The sequence below is a fragment of the Carassius carassius genome, chromosome 33 (assembly GCF_963082965.1).
Source record: "Carassius carassius chromosome 33, fCarCar2.1, whole genome shotgun sequence".
Lineage (NCBI taxonomy): Eukaryota > Metazoa > Chordata > Actinopteri > Cypriniformes > Cyprinidae > Carassius > Carassius carassius.
This window is the reverse complement of record NC_081787.1, coordinates 22,410,257-22,426,868: the sequence shown is the minus strand read 5'-3', so window position 1 is coordinate 22,426,868 and position 16,612 is coordinate 22,410,257. Positions and strand designations below refer to the sequence as shown.

At 41.6% G+C, this 16,612-nt stretch overlaps 2 protein-coding genes across 6 annotated transcripts in view; both read right to left on the bottom strand.

The window, feature by feature from the left end:
• LOC132113987 (ankyrin repeat domain-containing protein 13D-like) overlaps positions 1 to 2,691 on the bottom strand; it is an 11,325-nt gene extending 8,634 nt beyond the window's left edge. The window contains exons 1-6 of one of the 2 annotated variants that reach the window (XM_059522086.1): positions 1,735 to 2,691; positions 1,509 to 1,644; positions 1,055 to 1,179; positions 855 to 900; positions 422 to 565; positions 162 to 345 (exon numbers count right to left, since the gene is read on the bottom strand). In XM_059522086.1, the coding sequence (XP_059378069.1) occupies positions 162 to 345; positions 422 to 565; positions 855 to 900; positions 1,055 to 1,179; positions 1,509 to 1,644; positions 1,735 to 1,818 (719 nt within the window). In that variant the 5' untranslated portion in view covers positions 1,819 to 2,691. The remainder of the gene's footprint in view (positions 1 to 161; positions 346 to 421; positions 566 to 854; positions 901 to 1,054; positions 1,180 to 1,508; positions 1,645 to 1,734) is intronic. The other variant, XM_059522085.1, reaches the window with a different exon arrangement.
• A 1,070-nt stretch (positions 2,692 to 3,761) lies between these two features.
• Positions 3,762 to 15,276, bottom strand: LOC132113986 (lysine-specific demethylase 2A-like). 4 transcript variants are annotated; one of them, XR_009425236.1, is made up of 24 exons: positions 15,022 to 15,268; positions 14,203 to 14,239; positions 13,459 to 13,597; positions 13,171 to 13,249; positions 13,038 to 13,084; positions 12,771 to 12,949; positions 12,571 to 12,677; positions 12,361 to 12,454; positions 10,814 to 10,967; positions 10,615 to 10,730; positions 10,411 to 10,537; positions 10,078 to 10,337; positions 9,917 to 9,994; positions 9,572 to 9,835; positions 9,250 to 9,381; positions 9,076 to 9,156; positions 8,689 to 8,952; positions 7,855 to 7,887; positions 6,813 to 7,732; positions 6,359 to 6,522; positions 6,135 to 6,281; positions 4,392 to 4,604; positions 4,010 to 4,291; positions 3,762 to 3,973 (listed from the first exon to the last, which is right to left on the bottom strand). XR_009425236.1 is itself a non-coding variant. In XM_059522083.1 (23 exons), exons 2-23 carry the CDS (start codon positions 14,236 to 14,238, stop codon positions 4,110 to 4,112), a joined length of 3,816 nt encoding a protein of 1,271 aa, XP_059378066.1. In that variant the 5' UTR covers position 14,239; positions 15,022 to 15,268; the 3' UTR covers positions 3,762 to 4,109. The 4 variants fall into 4 exon arrangements, 2 of the variants coding, with proteins under 2 accessions (XP_059378066.1, XP_059378067.1); XM_059522083.1 differs by having other exon boundaries at positions 3,762 to 4,291; XM_059522084.1 differs by having other exon boundaries at positions 3,762 to 4,291; positions 6,813 to 7,702.
• Positions 15,277 to 16,612: the final 1,336 nt, after the last annotated feature.

Sequence of the window (16,612 nt, the reverse complement as noted above, 5' to 3'; positions counted from 1 at the left end):
GTTCATGGCTTATATCGATTCAACAAAGACTTTTTAAAATCCCTATGGGAAAAAAATTAATGGAAAAAATACATCCGGAACCAGCGCCACTGAAAAAGAAGCCATGCACTAATGCACTCCTTACAGACTAATTAAATCTGTGGTAAAGCCTCTTCCTGTACCTCTCAAAGGCAATGTTGCGTGTGTTGAGATGAGTGGACACTATAGGAGAGGTGAGTCTCTGGGCTGTGTTCTCCTGCGAGGGCAGCATGGCGGCGAGCAGAGAGGGAGCATCCCGTGGAGACAGAGGTTCTGTATACACCACCTGCTTCTCGTGGTCCACCTCCATCACCAAAGCCCCACTCTCTGCAAAACACACAAACCACCTCAAAACACTGAACCCTGCATGAGAACCCTGCATGAATGTGTGCTGAAGACTCACCTCCACCCTTAAAGATGTAGCTGCGTCTGCCCTTAAGCCAAGTCATGTGCTCAAAGCCTAATAAAGTGGTGTCAACTCTCAGACAGGAACCACTTTTCCATACACGATACACGTCGCTTGGACAAACTTTCGACACTAGAGGAACTGAGTTTTTGAGACAGAATCACATCTGACTGTCAGGAGCAATTGATCAGAGGAGCTGTCCACGTCTGTGGTGCTGAAATGGTTACGCTGCCATACAGGTTGGATTGTTTGGTTGGATATAAATTATTGCCACATCAACTTCTATTAAATATTATTTAATAGTATTAAATGGCAGAATCAGAGTCATCATTAAATGATCAATAAATAAATACTGTACAATAAAATTCACCAATGGAGAGACAGAAGTGAAAGCGAAAGGGTTTCCAAACTCTTTAGCTCTCAAACTCACCCCAGCTAGTAAATTCCCATTTCATCTCCACGTAGAAATCGCGTGCCTGCAAGAAATACAACATGCTGGAATGCTTCCCTAGAGAGGATGCCAAATCAAACCAATACTGATAAGTTGATAAATAAGCCTTGTGGATTTACCCAATGAATGAACATCAAATGCATCTTCAGTCAGGGTGTATGTGTATGCATTTAGATCACCTGTCTCAGTTTGCTCAGCAGCTCAGGAATACCAGACAGTCTCTCTGTGGCTCTTTTGAAGTCTCTGTACTGAAGAACCAGCTGCACAAGCTCAGGGTCTCCAGTGCTCACTGCCTCCTGCAAAACTGCACACAGAATTCAACACAGCCGTGAAAACCGCCGTGCACCAATGAGATATACTAAAAATGCACAAGTTCTTAAAAACAGTGAGAATTATACACTTAAGTATTCATGATGAGCTTCCTTGTGTGATTGCAGACCTGTGTGATTTCTTTTTTATTTTAGGAATATAAACAGATGTTCTCCAGAATCCCATAGCAACTCTTTTCCATATAATAAAAGAGAATAGGGACTGGGGATGTCAATCCTTAAAAAATGAGACCAACATACACAGAAGTGTATGCAAAGCTTGATCTGTAGGTGAAGTATTCCTTCAAATGACTCGATCGTGTACCTGTCCATCCCTGTGTGTTGCTGTGCGCCGGATCCGCGTTGTGTCTCAGAAGCACGCGCGTGGACTCCAGGTGCCCGAGACACACGGACAGCTCGAGCGGCGTGCGCCCGCGCGGATCCAGCCGCCCTGTGTCATGCTGTAACACATACAAACATAAAACACACGGCTTCATAGAGGCAACAGCCCATGCTTTAAGATACCAAACACTTTAAACTACACCATCTACCTGCTTTTCCTGAAGCTCTCGGTCCAGTTCTAGATATTGATTGTTCCACACCAGATAATGCAAAGGAAACGCCTCTTCAGCCATTGCTGTGATGTTGGTTTTTAGATCTTAGTTTACGTGGTTAAGTTTTATTTTTGGTCGCCGGATAAATGTTTGCTGGGCAGTGGCCAGTCATCTAAACATATAAGGTTAGATACACGAGCGTTTATCTATTCATTTTTTATTATTATTATTAAAATGTGTCTTTTAATCTGCTCAGCGAATTCATTCCCTCAGGACTCCAGATGTCTCATTGACAATCAGCATCCGTGTCTTATTTTGCTGTAAATCCCCCGTTTGCTGAAAATATCCAATGACAGTCAAGCCAACAGCTGCTTAGCTAGCGAAGCTAAGTCCAAATTTCTGCAAGTCTTTATAAAATCGTCTCTTTAAGGAAACAGTGATTGAAAATCGATCGGTAAAATTGAGCGGCGTCCCGTTAAATGAGGTAAAATCGAGAGCATGGATGAGTTGACGTTAGACGTTTAATTGCAGTAAAACATCGTTGCGTTAGCAGATAGCTTCCCATCATCCTCCTCCTCATCATGAGGCTAGTGCTGCTGGAGCTCGCTGACACATGATGTCCTCACTATCCTCTGACAGGGAAAAGGACTTCTATCCATTACATCCCGACCGAGCTGTAATGAACTGTTGGGGAAACGCAGATAACCCACTGCAGAAAGCAAGCGGAGGCCTAATTTCCATCCAGGTTGATGTGAGAAATGCATCGGATGCAGGATTGTCTTGGCTGTGCAGTATGGAGGCTGAATGCAACTCATCTGTCAGCAGACAGCAGCTGGTACAGAATATATAAACTCAACTGAGATCAGATAATGTCATTTGCTCAATTTAGAGACTTGCCTGAAATCAGACTGCATCATGACCTCAATTTCAACCCAGTTATAACAAGCATCATTTGCAGAATACTTGGGCTCCCGATCAAACTTACCAATGACCAAATTAGAAAAAAAAAGAAAAACATCTGAGATCAGATAACCACAGAAAGTTGTGGTAAATTCACAAATCCTTCTGAGATCAGACAGCATCATATACAGAATTTATAAACTACGCTGAGATCAGAAATCATCACATGAATCCATAGATATCTGACATTTAGACTTCATAAGAACACAATTTATACACTCATCTGAGATCAGACACCATTGGGTTCTGAATGTATTTATCATACTAATATAAGATCAGAATCAGCATGTTGCTGATTTTATAAACTAATTTGGCTTTCGACGACATCAGGTTGGGATGTGGGCAACTTCATTCAGAAACCCTTCTGAGATCACACTGTATATACATTATTTACAAACTCATCTACAATCATATAGCTTTGTGTTCTAGTTATTTGAAACCAGATGGCATCATGACCACAATTTATAAACTCATTTGAGATCAGACAGCATCTTCAGCTGAATTTATGAACTCATCTGAGATGAGCCAGCGTCATGCTCTATAGAATTTGTAAATTGCAAATTGTAAGTTTCAAATCATCTAAACCAATCACACAGCATTTAGCTAACTGGTTAACTAATGCAGATTTCAGCATCTCCATATCATTCAAATCAATTCCAGCTCACATTATCATTTTTTTTATTTTCTTGAAAAAGAAAAAAAAAAAAAGTGGAAAAAAAAAAACTTCTGAAAATGCTACAGATATTTTTTCTGTCCTACTACAGGAGAGGAATACATTTAAACAAGGGCGTTTATATATTTATATCTCTCTATGGTCTCAGGTATTAAGGAGGGAGATGAATTGAGAACAAAAAGGTATTCCTCAAGTAAAAATGACATTTAAAGTAATGGGATAAGTGTGTGTGTGGGAGGGGGCGCAGGGGGTGCAATGCAAAACCTCCACACTACCGAGGATAAATTAATCTGCGTCTAGATTACAGGATCTGGAAAATGGATTAGAGTATCAGACAACAGTAGAAGCAGAAAGCTGCTCTGAAACAGAAATCAAACTGTAGAGGAATAGCACCTGTTGATCTCTTTAATAGAAGAGCCCATGGCATGACAGGCCTGAGAACCGATCTGATTGCCAATTGCAGTGTTTGTGTCAACACAGAAAAAAAAGAGAAATAGTTAACTACAAAAGAATACTCTTCACCCAGACCTATTTATACATAAGCCCCACCCTGGATGCTTTGAGCTCCTCCCTCCTAAGATGCTATACATTAATCCTGGTCCTCTGTCAAACAGAGAGCCTCCCTACAGAAGCAATTACTCTCTCACACACACACACACACACACACAGTCAGACTCTGTAGTCCTTCTCAGTCAAACAAATATTCACAAAGTCTCTCTCTCCCTGAGCAGGGCGGCTTTTATGATATCCTCTGGATGAGTTTGTCATCTGATAGGCAGTAGAGGGCATTGACAGACAGCTCTGAGATAAAGCTTTCGCACGCCTGTCGCGAGACCCCTTTGCAGCCACGCAGGTCCAGTACAGAGAGACAGGACAGGCGCCGGAGGTACACCAGACACCGGTCTGTCAGACGGCTGCAACCTGACAACGACATCAGACAGGGAAGAATGGTTCATTCATGTTTAACGTGTCCACTCCTTATTTGGGAGCTGTTAACTGGTTGGTGTGTGTGTGTGCATACCTGCTAAGTTGAGGTGTGTGAGTGTGTTGCGTGTGGAGGAGCCCACGGCGCTGAGGAGGTTGAGAGCACCATCTGTGATGGGACAATGCGAGAGCTCCAGACGAGTGAGCAGAGGCATGTGTCTGATGATCAGCCTCAGCGTGGCTTCGGTCACCTCCAGACCGCACAGCCACAAGCACTGCATGTTCTTCATCTGGGAACGGTTGTCACTGCCTACAGACACACAGACACGGGATTCAAGCGGGGGGTGCGAAAAGTATCGCCTACGATAATCATCAAAAATTATGATATTAGGTATGCCACTCATGTAGTCTTGTGTCATGTTTTGCATCTCAAAGCAACACATAGCAGCAGCGCTTTATAAGGGAGTGAATTTGCATTTTGAATGAATCAATTTAACGAATGATTCAATGGTCAAATGAATCAGCCAGCTGAACGAATGAAAGAATAGTTCACCAAAAAATAAAAATGGCTGAACTTTACTCACCTTCAGGTCATTACAGAGGAGTTAGTTTCTTCGCTGGAACAGATTTGGAAAAAATTTGCAAAATATTGAGTTTTCACTTTTCTAGATATTAATTAATAGAGTGGAGTCAAGTGGATTATTGTGATGTTTTTATCAGCTGTTTGGACTCATTCTGACGGCACCCATTCACTGCAGAGGATCCATTGGGAAGTAAGTGATGTAACGCTACATTTCACCAAATCTGTTCCCATGAACAAACAAACTCATTTACGTCTTGGATGGCCTAAGAGGGAATATCTTTTCAGTTAAATTTCTTTTTTGAGAGAACTATTCCTTTAAGACAGTGACTTGCCACCACCCACTAGCAGTTTGTGTTTCATACTTAAATCACCATTTCATTTTATTAAAACCATTTCAGAATTAATTACTTAAAAAAGAAAGCAGTTGTAAATGCATGCAACACACTTTTGAGCTGCATTAAAGTCTGTGTAGATACATGCCTTTTCAGATGCACCCTCTTTGCCATTGCTGCAGTGAAAAGATGAATTTTGTTGATTTTATTGGTCTTATTCTAATTGAAATTATTGATAAAAAGTAACAATTTGACAAAAGATGATGCATACCGTATTTTCCGGACTATAAGTCGCACTTTTTTTTTCATAGTTTGTCTGGTCCTGTGACTTATAGTCAGGTGCGACTTATTTATCAAAATTAATTTGACATGAACCGAGAGAAATGAACCAAGAGAAAACACTACTGTCTACAGCCGCGAGAGGGCGCTCTATGCTGCCAGAGATGCTGCTCAGTGCTCCTGTAGTCTACACTGAGCAGCATAGAGCGCCCTCTCACGGCTGTAGACGGTAATGTTTTCTCTTGGTTCTTTGTTCTAAATGAATGCGACTTATAGTCCAGTGCGACTTATATATGTTTTTTCCTCATCATGACCTATTTTTGGACTGATGCGACTTATACTCACTAGTCCGAAAGATACGGTACATGAAAAAAAGAGAAAAAAAACTAAAATGTCCTTGATTTTATGGGACACATATTGCCCCATAATGGACAGAATGCGACAAGATTAGACAGTCAGCGGGCCATGACTGACCTCAAGCAGGCAAGGCACCAGCACACTCAGCTAAATACAGTCCATTTAACATAGTCAACAAAATCTCAGAAAATGTTGAAACTTTAATTTTTTGGTCAATAGTACACCCACCCATAGTTTCATGTAATACAGGAAATAGCAACAAATAACAGTCGAGTTGTAGTAGGTTTACCTGGTGGGTTGAGCAGGTCCCTGATTTGTGCATCTTTGACTCCATCGGCCCAGCTCAGGTCTAAAGAGCGCAGTAAAGGACAGCTTGGAGAGCTCAGTGCAGAGACTGACGCCCAGTTGCACCCTGATAGCACCAGATCTTTAAGGCCTGTGAGAGAGCTGCCTGTGAGTAATCTCATTACATGTACTGTGTATTAAAACAGATGCAGCGGTGAGAACAGGCACCTGGCAGGCGGTTGATGAGCCAGCTGAGCTGCTTCTTGGAGATGTTGGCCCAAGAGAGGTCCAGTGTGGCAGGCTGCCGTTTGATGATGCCTGTGAGGGCCTGTGGACTTACAGAGCGGCAGCGGCTCAGAGTGATGCGCATCCATAAACGCTTGTCACAGCCCCTAGAATCACACCAGTGTATTAGAACAAACACACATTTTGCTCCGTTCCAAAGTCCAAGTGAGCTGCCATCAAAGGCAACATTTAAAGGCATCATGGGCAAGATATCCTGTTAGTGCACACTTCATGATAAAGGAAGTATGGGGTTGCTGTATGTTAAGCATTTTCTATCAGTCACTTATGAGTTAGCACACATTTCAGAAAGAACCTCCCTATGTAGACAGTAAACAACAACAAGGTAGCTCACTAGATGTTTTAAACGCAGGCAGATGTGTGGTAATCATGCACTCACCATTTGTACCAACTCTTACAAACAGCCATGCAAACGCACAGCTCTGCACGAGTCAAGTAGTGGAACACGGACACCCACACCTCTCTCTCCCAGCCGGGCTCGTTCCCTCCGTTCGGCTCCGCTGAGGGCCGCAAGGTGGAACTGGGACAAGAGTCGAAGTACTTCGCCCTTTTCGATCGGGCCTTTTTCCCAATCCGCTCTCTTGTCAGCCGGTGAGGGGAATCTTTGAAGTTTGATCTCAGTCTCCGCACCATGTGTGAGTGCTTGGATGCGCTTCTGGTCAGAGTGTGCGGTGGTGATGAAAGAGCATGTGATTTGTTTACATGCAGTCTGTCCGCAGGCGAATGAGGACCGTCTGAGCGAGGGGCACCGTTTCGCAGTGGGGGACGGAGCAGGGCTTTGTGGTTTTGAGGAAGGCTTCTAGAAGACAAGTTGGCTTCCAGTTTGGGAACAATGGCGCTAGGGTCACGCTTACCCCTCGATGGCTGTAACGTCACCGTGATGCAGGACCCCTGGCCTCTGACATCATCACTTAGCACCACAGATGAGTCCGATGGAGTGGGCTCTCCTCCCTCACTGCTTCCCTCGCTCTCTCCGTTTTGATGACCGTCTCCGTTCTCATCTTCAGCGGCTTTTCCTCCTCGTCTCTGCGGACGGTTCTCTTTACCATTATACTGTCCGTTCTCTTTCCTCTCCTCCTGTTCTTCTTCCACGGAGTCATCTCTTTCAACTTCTATCTCCATTCTCTCTCTCAGACCTCCCCCTCGGCCACCACCCCGGAGTCGTACCCCTCTTCCACGACAGGAGGACGTCCCTCGGCCACGCGAAACGCTCTGTCCGGGTCCCGCTCTGACTACGCCCCCTCTCTCCAGACTCCGCTGACGCAGGAGCTTTGGAGAAAGAGAGACAGACGAACGGGTCTAAGAGACAGACAGAAGTAGAGAGAACGAAAGCACAGCCGAGAGCATGTGAGAATGGGAAAAGCAGGATTACAGCGGCGCTGCGATGAGGAAAGCAGATGTTATAGGCTCAAAACACTCACCGACTGGAGGATTTTGTTCCTTTCTAATTTTATCTGCAAAAGAAAATAGGAAATCAGACATGCAGCATTACATGACAATCATCATAAAGCCTGATTCACGTTGCAACTTATTTTGACCAAGAACCAGCCACTTAAGACAAGGGAGATTAAGACAAAAAGGGTTATGTACAAATGTAGAAATTCAACCCTCATATCTTTTTTTTTTTAAATATATTTCTTATCTTTAAAAAGTCTTTAGAAAATATAACTTCTCAAATTGTATATAATATACAATAAATAAATTCCCATAAACTACGTGAAGTAAGCCAATGAGATTAGAGCTTGAAGTTTTTAAAAAGTGCCTTTGATTTTTGTATGTCTGTTAAGTTTTAAATGTCTTTTGAACCTTCTATACATCAAACAATCCTGAAAAAAAAAAAAAAAAAAAATTGTATTCCACAAAATCAGCAGCACAACTGCTTCAACATTTATAATAACTGGAAATGTTCCTTGAGCCGCAAAGCATCATATTTTCATGATTTCTGAAGAATCATATGACACTGAAGACTGGAGCAATGATGCTGAAATTTGTTTTTTGCATCACAGTAATACTTAACATTTTAAAATATATTTAAACAGAAAGCAGTTATTTTACAATGTAATATGTTATCAATATTTTTGACCAAATAAAAGCAGCCATAATGTGCCTAAGAGACTTCTTTCAAACACACAAAAAAAACATTTCAATTTCTGACTATAAAGGTTGCCATAAATATGTTGTCCAACAAATGTTAATATAATGAACTGAAAGTGACATTATATCTGTAACCATATGCATTGTATGTGGATACTTACCCTTTTCCTGAGCTGTAACTCCAGCGCTCCTGCTCTCCTCCTGTTCTGCTGGTGCTGCAGCAGGAGTCTCTGGGATGGGGGCGGCTGTCGTCTGGAGCGGGTCAGAGGCAGGGAGGAGGGGGATAGGGGCGGGCGACCTCTGCGCCCTATACGCAGACCCCCCACCCCAATCCCTTCTCTGTAAACTCGCTTAGCCGGAGGACCAGACAGGTGACTGCTGCTGGACACGCTGCTGTCTGTCTCTTCCTCACTACTGCTGGAAGACTTCAGGTGAAGAAGAAAAACAAAAATAATCTTTATCAAATGAGGAGTGAGTCAAGCAAAAGCTTGTTTAAACAGGATGACTTATTGCGTTTAAAAGACAGTTGCCAAAAGCAGAAAGTATACCTCTATTTTCTTGCCCTGGACACATTTCGGACACTCCCAACAACTGGGAAGGTCCTTATTAATAATACCCTGACCGGGCACCTGCAATATACACACACACACACACACAGGATTAACATAACAGTACATATAACAGCTAAATCCATACAAGCAAGATGCGGGACAGACCTGTACCTTTATACATTCTGGATGAGTGATCTGAGCACATTCGGAGCACTCCATGAGCATTCGGACGGACTCAGAGTCTTCAGACTCTTGATAGCCTTCCTTACATATGGCACACACTGCAGTAAGAGGTAGCGCCGGCTAGAAACACAACACAAGGGTGAGATACAACACCTACAGAGGTCATTTTTACACAATTTGGGATTTAGTTTTTCTTGACAAAGCTTTCCTTTAGATTCATTCATTAACATGGACAAGTCAATTTTCCTCTGAGTAACACCATATTTAATTTCAGGTGTTATTTTAAGTAACACTGAACACAGATACTCACTGCAAGACACTGACGGAGAACACAGCTCTTCTTGAGTCTGCCCGGTCCTCCAAACTTCCTCATGTCCCGACAGTAGTTACACTCGCCGCACTCGGTGCGCAGACAGGCCTCACAGCGTTTGCAGCGCACGCGTCTGCGTCTCAGAGCTGAGATGGAGGAAGACGGCTTCACGGGTCGAGGAACCGGCGGCAGCACGGGTGCTGAACCGGGAGCGCGCGGGCGGTACAGCAGAGGCGGAGGTGGAGGCGGCTGATACCACGAGGGCTAGACAAAAGCAGACACATTTTACTTCAACTCACTACACCTGTATAAGCTGTAAGAAACAGTGGTCAGTGTATAACCCACCCTTTTGGGCCATTTAACAATTGGTTTTCCAGTGTAAGACAATTTGGGGTTATCGTTGGCGTGTTCCTCTAGCAGCTTCTGTTGGGACAGAAAGAAAAACTGAAAAATTCTATAAACTTATGCTACTGAAATAAAAACAACCATTATATTTGTGTTCATACCCGTATGTCACCGAGCAGTGCTGGGGCATTTCTGATGCCTGATGGAACGCATTTCTTGTGTGCTGGCAACTCCTCCAACTTGTGCAGTAATTCCCAAAGCCCTTGGAGCTCAAAGGGTGTCAGGTGAACTTTAACCCCTGGACGAGCCGGAGATGCTGCCTCTTCCTCAGACTCCTCCTTCACCAACTCCTCCTCTTTCTCTACATTTCCTGTATCACTATTCAATCCTCCTGGTTTAATCACATCCTCCTTCGTCAGCCCTGTGAAGCACAAAACAGGTGTCAAGAGAATTACGGTTGTACAAGTTCATTGTTAAAAAGGTTGTGCACTGACCAATGCCCAGTGAGTGCTTCTGGAACTCAGGTGTGAGGTGAGACGTGTTGGTCATACAGTACAAGTAACGCTCCAACACATACCAGCACATCTCAAAGTAGAAAGGGTAGCGGAACTTAGCAGGGACCTGCACGGATAAACCACAGAGACAGTCCGAAACAGTTCATAGATGGAATAATAATAATCAAGAGTTTGAGTGCTCACCCGTGTGCGGTCCTCAATGCTGTAGATGTGGAGCTGCATGGGAATGTTAAAGCTGTGCAAAAAGTTTCCCCCAAACACCAGCGTATCCATTGGAGTGTAAACTGCATGAATCCACCCTGCACACACACAGAGGGCTTTGGTCTGAGAAAACCTGGGAGATTCCTACCTAAATCGTTAGAAGCATGAGAAGCATGTGTACCTGAGGGGATCAGGAATGTGTAGCCTTGCTTCAGTTCAATCCGTTGGCACATTGTGGCTTTATCGCCGAGAAAGATGTCCCCCTGCTTCCCTGACAACACCCAGTTCTCATAGAGCTCCAGGTTCTGAGGGGTGGGCGGGATCAGCCAGAACACCTGAGATCATTCAGAACAACACGGGCACTTATGAAACATCAGATGGGCTGACTATGACACACAGGTTCGAAAAGTTTATAAATGCTGCAACTATGGAGAACAAGATGATTAATGCATTTAGCAGAAGCTTTTGTCCAAAGTGACTTAAAGTGCATTCAGGCTAACAACGTGTTCCCTGGGAATCGAACCCACAACATTTTGTGCAGGAACACGTGGCAGAACATGATTTGAGAAGGAGATGCTGATCCAAAACGATCAAACAGCCCAACAGCAACTAGAGCTGAGAAAGAAGATGATTCTCATCCCATTTAATGGTTTAAAGCACTAAGAAATCACACTACACAACTGGTTAAAAGCTTGGGGTCAATCAGGATATTTTATTCTTAAGAAATTGACATTTATTCAGCAAGGACACATCAGCTGACCAAAAGTGACAGCAAAGACTTATGCTGAGATGTTACAAAGTCAATTCTGTTCTTCTATTCATTAAAGAATCCTGGAGTCAAAAATATGGAGCAGCACAACTGTTTTCATAACTGATAAATCAGATGTTTCTTGAGCAGCAAATCAGCGTATTAGAATGATTTCTAAAAAATCATGTGGCACTCAAGACGGGTGTAATGAGGCTGAAAACTCACAGAAATAAATTATAAAATGTACTCAAATAGAAAAGATGTAATAAATGTAAAATGTTAATATTACTGCTTTTACAGTATTGGATTAAATAAAAAGGTGCCTTGCTGAGAAAAAAAAAAAAGTGTGTGTATGGCAGTGTATGTTTAAAATAGCTTGCTACTATACTACCATTATAATTTCTTCAGTGTATTATTCACGCTGCACACAGTATTGTCTGTAAGCAGCAATAACCTGATAGCCTACTACATTACCAAAATGTGCATTATACAACAGAACCGACTCCATGCATGCAATGCATGCATGACCTGATCTTTTATTTACAGCATTTTTGTTAAGTTTAATTGTGTGCATGGGCACCGCACATTAACAAACATGGTTATAAATGTGCACAAATTAACCAAAAAGGCTATTTTTCATCTGCAGACCCTTGACAGCCTGATCTCTGAACTCAAATTACAGTCATGAATGCTTTCATGACTTATTTAATTAAACTAGACAACGTTAAGACATTTTAAACCAAATTGGATTAATAGTGCAAAATATTTCAAATGAAAATTAGACAGCACTCCACGAATTAAACATGCAACATAGAACCAGAACACCATTTGAAATGTTTAATACTGCATTATGCATTTCACATACTATCTCTATTGAAGTAGGAAGTACACAGTATATACAGTATTCAGTGAGCATTAGCAAGCATTTCATTCTGAACTCAACACACTAGATAGCGTCGTACCTTTAAGAAAGCCCTCACCTTTCTTCCCCTGAGGATATGATACCAGACTGATGTGCCACCAAAGTCTATGTGGAAATCTGTGAAGCATCCCTCGACACTCATCAGACAATACCTGAAAAACACGACTGATATGAACAATCTCCATAAACCAAGTTCATGTTGCCCTAGTGTTCAAACAAAACAAAAAAAAGGCTTAAATGGAACTGTATGAACCAATAAACAACTCACTTCTGTACTTTAGGGTACTGCATGTCTGTAATGGCATTGGTGGAGTCTCTCTGACTCTCTTTAAGATGCCGTGGCCACATGTTGTCCACCCAGTCAATCATATCAACCTAATTAAAACAATATCCAATAGCGCCAAAAGATTTTACAGAGATTTAGCAAATGCTCAATATGGGTTGACCACTAATTACGTGTGCACATACCGAGGTAGGTCTCTTGACTAGATGCTCTAGTTTTGTGTGACTGAACTCCAGGCTGATCACATTGTACAGCTTTTCACGTTCAGAAGGCGGCGTCTCGTAGTATCTCCTCCACTGCCCCATTGACATCTCAATGCCTTTTTGAGTGGTCACATCCATCACATCCACCATCCTGCGACTGCCTATCACAGCAAAGGTAGGGGAGCGAATGTTAGCAGGCGTCACTGATGATAATAGAGCGAGAGAGGGACAAAAACCTTCTCTTCTTACCCACAAATAATTTCACATCACTGACACTAAAGTCTGGGTCAGGCATCCTAGAAAAGACAGATAATATACAGAGCGGATAAGTTTCAAAAGGGTTCGGTGGCCACAAACACTGGCATGATGAAATGGGTCGTACTTTATGCCAAGACCATCTGCTTTTTGGAAGATAATTGGGTCCCGGAGTCCCTCCCTTTGGATGTATTCCAAGGTGAAGTCTGCGAAGAACACCATACAGTGTTACAACGATACAAGCATTTCAAAACAGTTTTACAGAAAATGTTGCTTCATTAACCAAATCATAGGTGGCAGTGGCAAAGAAAACTCACAATATGGTTAGCTAGGATAAGAGGAACCGAAACTCAGCTCATGGAGCTCACTATAAATCAGTGCAGGAACTAAACAACAAGCAAGGTCTAAAACGCACCTTTCCCATCCATAATTTTGACCAGATCTGAGTTGTATCGATCACTTTGGAGTTTCTCGTCAACATCAAAGGTCCTCTTCCCTTCGATTTCATCATCTGAAATGCTGTCATCTTGGTAACGCCGCCGCGTGCCAGTCCGCTGAACACAGAAAACAAAAGAAATACTAAACCGAACTCAGATGAACAGAAATGCAGAGCTGAATTCAACCTGATTGGCATTTATATAGCTGGGCAACCATGCATTAATAAAATGTAATCTTTTTACTCCAACACACTTTAACTTAAACATTAACAGACCAGCTGTAAACTCAAGCTAGTCGTAGTTTCCTAAAACCAGCTCACTTTTAGACATTTTAGGCAACTTGGAATCCCAGCCAGGATATGTCCAGAAAAAAAGGAGGACGCAAGTTCATCCTAATCTTTAGTTTCAGATGCTCCATCAGAGCTTTATGAGCCATGTAAACATCAGAAAGGGTGGATCCCCATTAAAGAAAATATTAAAGAAGCCAGTTTATTATTTTCCTGCTGCTGAAGAACAGTCTGAGTGATAAAGCAGTGTAAACACATGAGAATGAGGTTTTGACAGTCTCTTCCCTTGACTGTGTGCTCTGTAACATCAACAAAGCCAAGAGCGCCAGCTGGCGACGGGTTAACGCAGTTACAGCTCGGTTAAACCCACATACAAACGTTCCACAGAAAGCGATGTAGTTCACGTAATAGCTGCTAAGTAAATGAGAAACTTACCAGGCGTTTGCTATAACGGGAACTCTCCTTTTCCATGCTGTGAAAAATGAAGAGATAAGTTACTAGAAGGTTTCTTTCAGACGCTGTAATCAATAAATGGCATCAGGTGCAGCGTTAATGAGCTGAAACCAGCTGGAGTGACAGGAAGATTGCTAAACAAATCACCAACCTTCACTTTACCGTATCAACTGATTACCTACTTCACGTGTCCACAAAAAATGAAATAAATACACAATACTCCACAGAAAATGCAGTTATCGTGACACGATAAAAGTCATAAAAACAAGGCGAGATATTAAATGCAGCAGACTTGTTTTTCACGTGCACGGTTCAACAGTAGAGTTAGATGCTGTCCATGAAGGAGGCTCGCGAGGCTTTGAGACACGGTCATTATGTATACGATCAGACGACAGAGTCTGTTTAAACGCTCCCAACTTCCCATTTCTCAGACAGCAAATCAAAACGAAACTACACACTTTAAACGCCAAGCAATCGGATATCATTCATCTGATCATTGCTCGTGAGGTAAACAAACAGTGAAGAGCTGACACACAACTGACATTTATAGCCGTTGTGAAGCTGCTAGCCTGAGCGAGAACCAGTAATGCTAATACAACTCCACTTAAACATGTCTTGTTTTCATCACTAGGCTTTGTTGTGATTGCTCTATTACTGAAAAGCATATGGTGGGGTTAAAATAGCAAAGTCAAACCCCTGACAGTTGAGGCTACCCAACTAATCAACTAGCACTACCATTGACAACCCGCGCTAGCCTGTTAGCCTGCTAGAAACAAAACAAAAAAGACCTTTAAACAATACCTAGACTTCTACTCGCACTGCCGACAGTGTCGAGTCGCTCTGTGGAAACAGGCTTAAAAATTCCCGTTGGACTGCGAATTCATCCTGTGCAGTGGTGTCGGTCTTCACTTGATATTCTTATTTTTGTACGATAAAGTTAAATCAATTCGCTTTCATCCGCCATTTTCGGATTCTCATGATACACACACACCACTACTACTCATACGACTCGCCCCTGGAATAAACAGCCAATGAGGTGGCGGGGATGCAAACTAGGCGAGAGATGATTGGTTCAAACTAATGCCCATCATAAGGGAGCTTCTGATCGTCTACGCCCCTTGTTGGTTCATTTTTTTTCGGGAGCCAATAAATATTTCGATTGTTGCAGTTTATTGGCTGCGGATTAAAATTCGGGTCATTATCGTAGACTATTACTAGCAATAATATTTTTACTTGAAATATAAAAAGTATATAATCTCCGAAAACTCATTGGTTGATTTTTTTGGTCACCGAAGAGGATTAAAACGAAGGCATTATAATATTGATTGTGTTGTAAAACAGCCACCTGCCATCATTCAGAAACACCCTGTCCTCTGATTGGCCACTGTTAGAGATTAAATCCACATCATACAAAACATTCTAAAAAAATAACTTTCAAAGATTAAACTTCGACTATATGAGCATTAAATCAAATTACAACAAAAGCACGTTTCTTCAGTCTCATTTTAATAGATAGGTACATAGCACGCACAATTTAATCATCCCTTATTGAAACATTTTAAAGACGTGTACTTTACTGCAGTTAAAAACAATCATCATAAACAGCAACACTAAAACATAAAACCAAACAATATATTGAACTATAGGCCTAAAACCAAATTATATGAGACAATGGGTTTGCTGTGATAAGGACAAACACAAAGGAAAAAAACAAACAAAAAAAACCCTATATATATATATATATATATACACACACAATGCAAAAATTTGTTATCAGGAAGATTTGTAATTTTTTTAAAAAAATGCTCAATTTCGTAGCTCATCATGGCTGCTTTTATACAGAAACACAGGAAAATCTGCAATATTGTGAAATATTATTGTAATTTAAGATAATGGTTATATATAATTAGAAATCAGCATCATTACTCCAGTTTTCAGTGTCACATGATCCTTCAGAAATCATTTTAATATGATGATTTAATATCAATATTGGAAACAGTTGTGCTGCTTAAAATGTTTGGTGAATCTGTGATTCTTTTTTCAGGATTCAGGATCTGATGAATAGAGGTTAAAAAGAACAACATTTATGTAAAATAAAAGTATTTTCTAACAGTATAAGTCTTTATGATCACTTTTTCTTTTTCTATACAAAACATCCTTGCTGAATAAAAGACTTAATTCCTTAAAAAAAAAAAATTGGTGGTGCACATGGTTACAAAAGATTTCTATTTTGAATAAATGCTGGTCTTTTTAACTTTTTATTCATCAGTACAGAAAAAAATATCAGAGGTCACAGGTTAATATATATATATATATTAAGCGCACAACTGTTCCCAGCATTTATAATAAATTACTTTTAAGGACCACGTGACACAAAGACTGGAGTAATGAT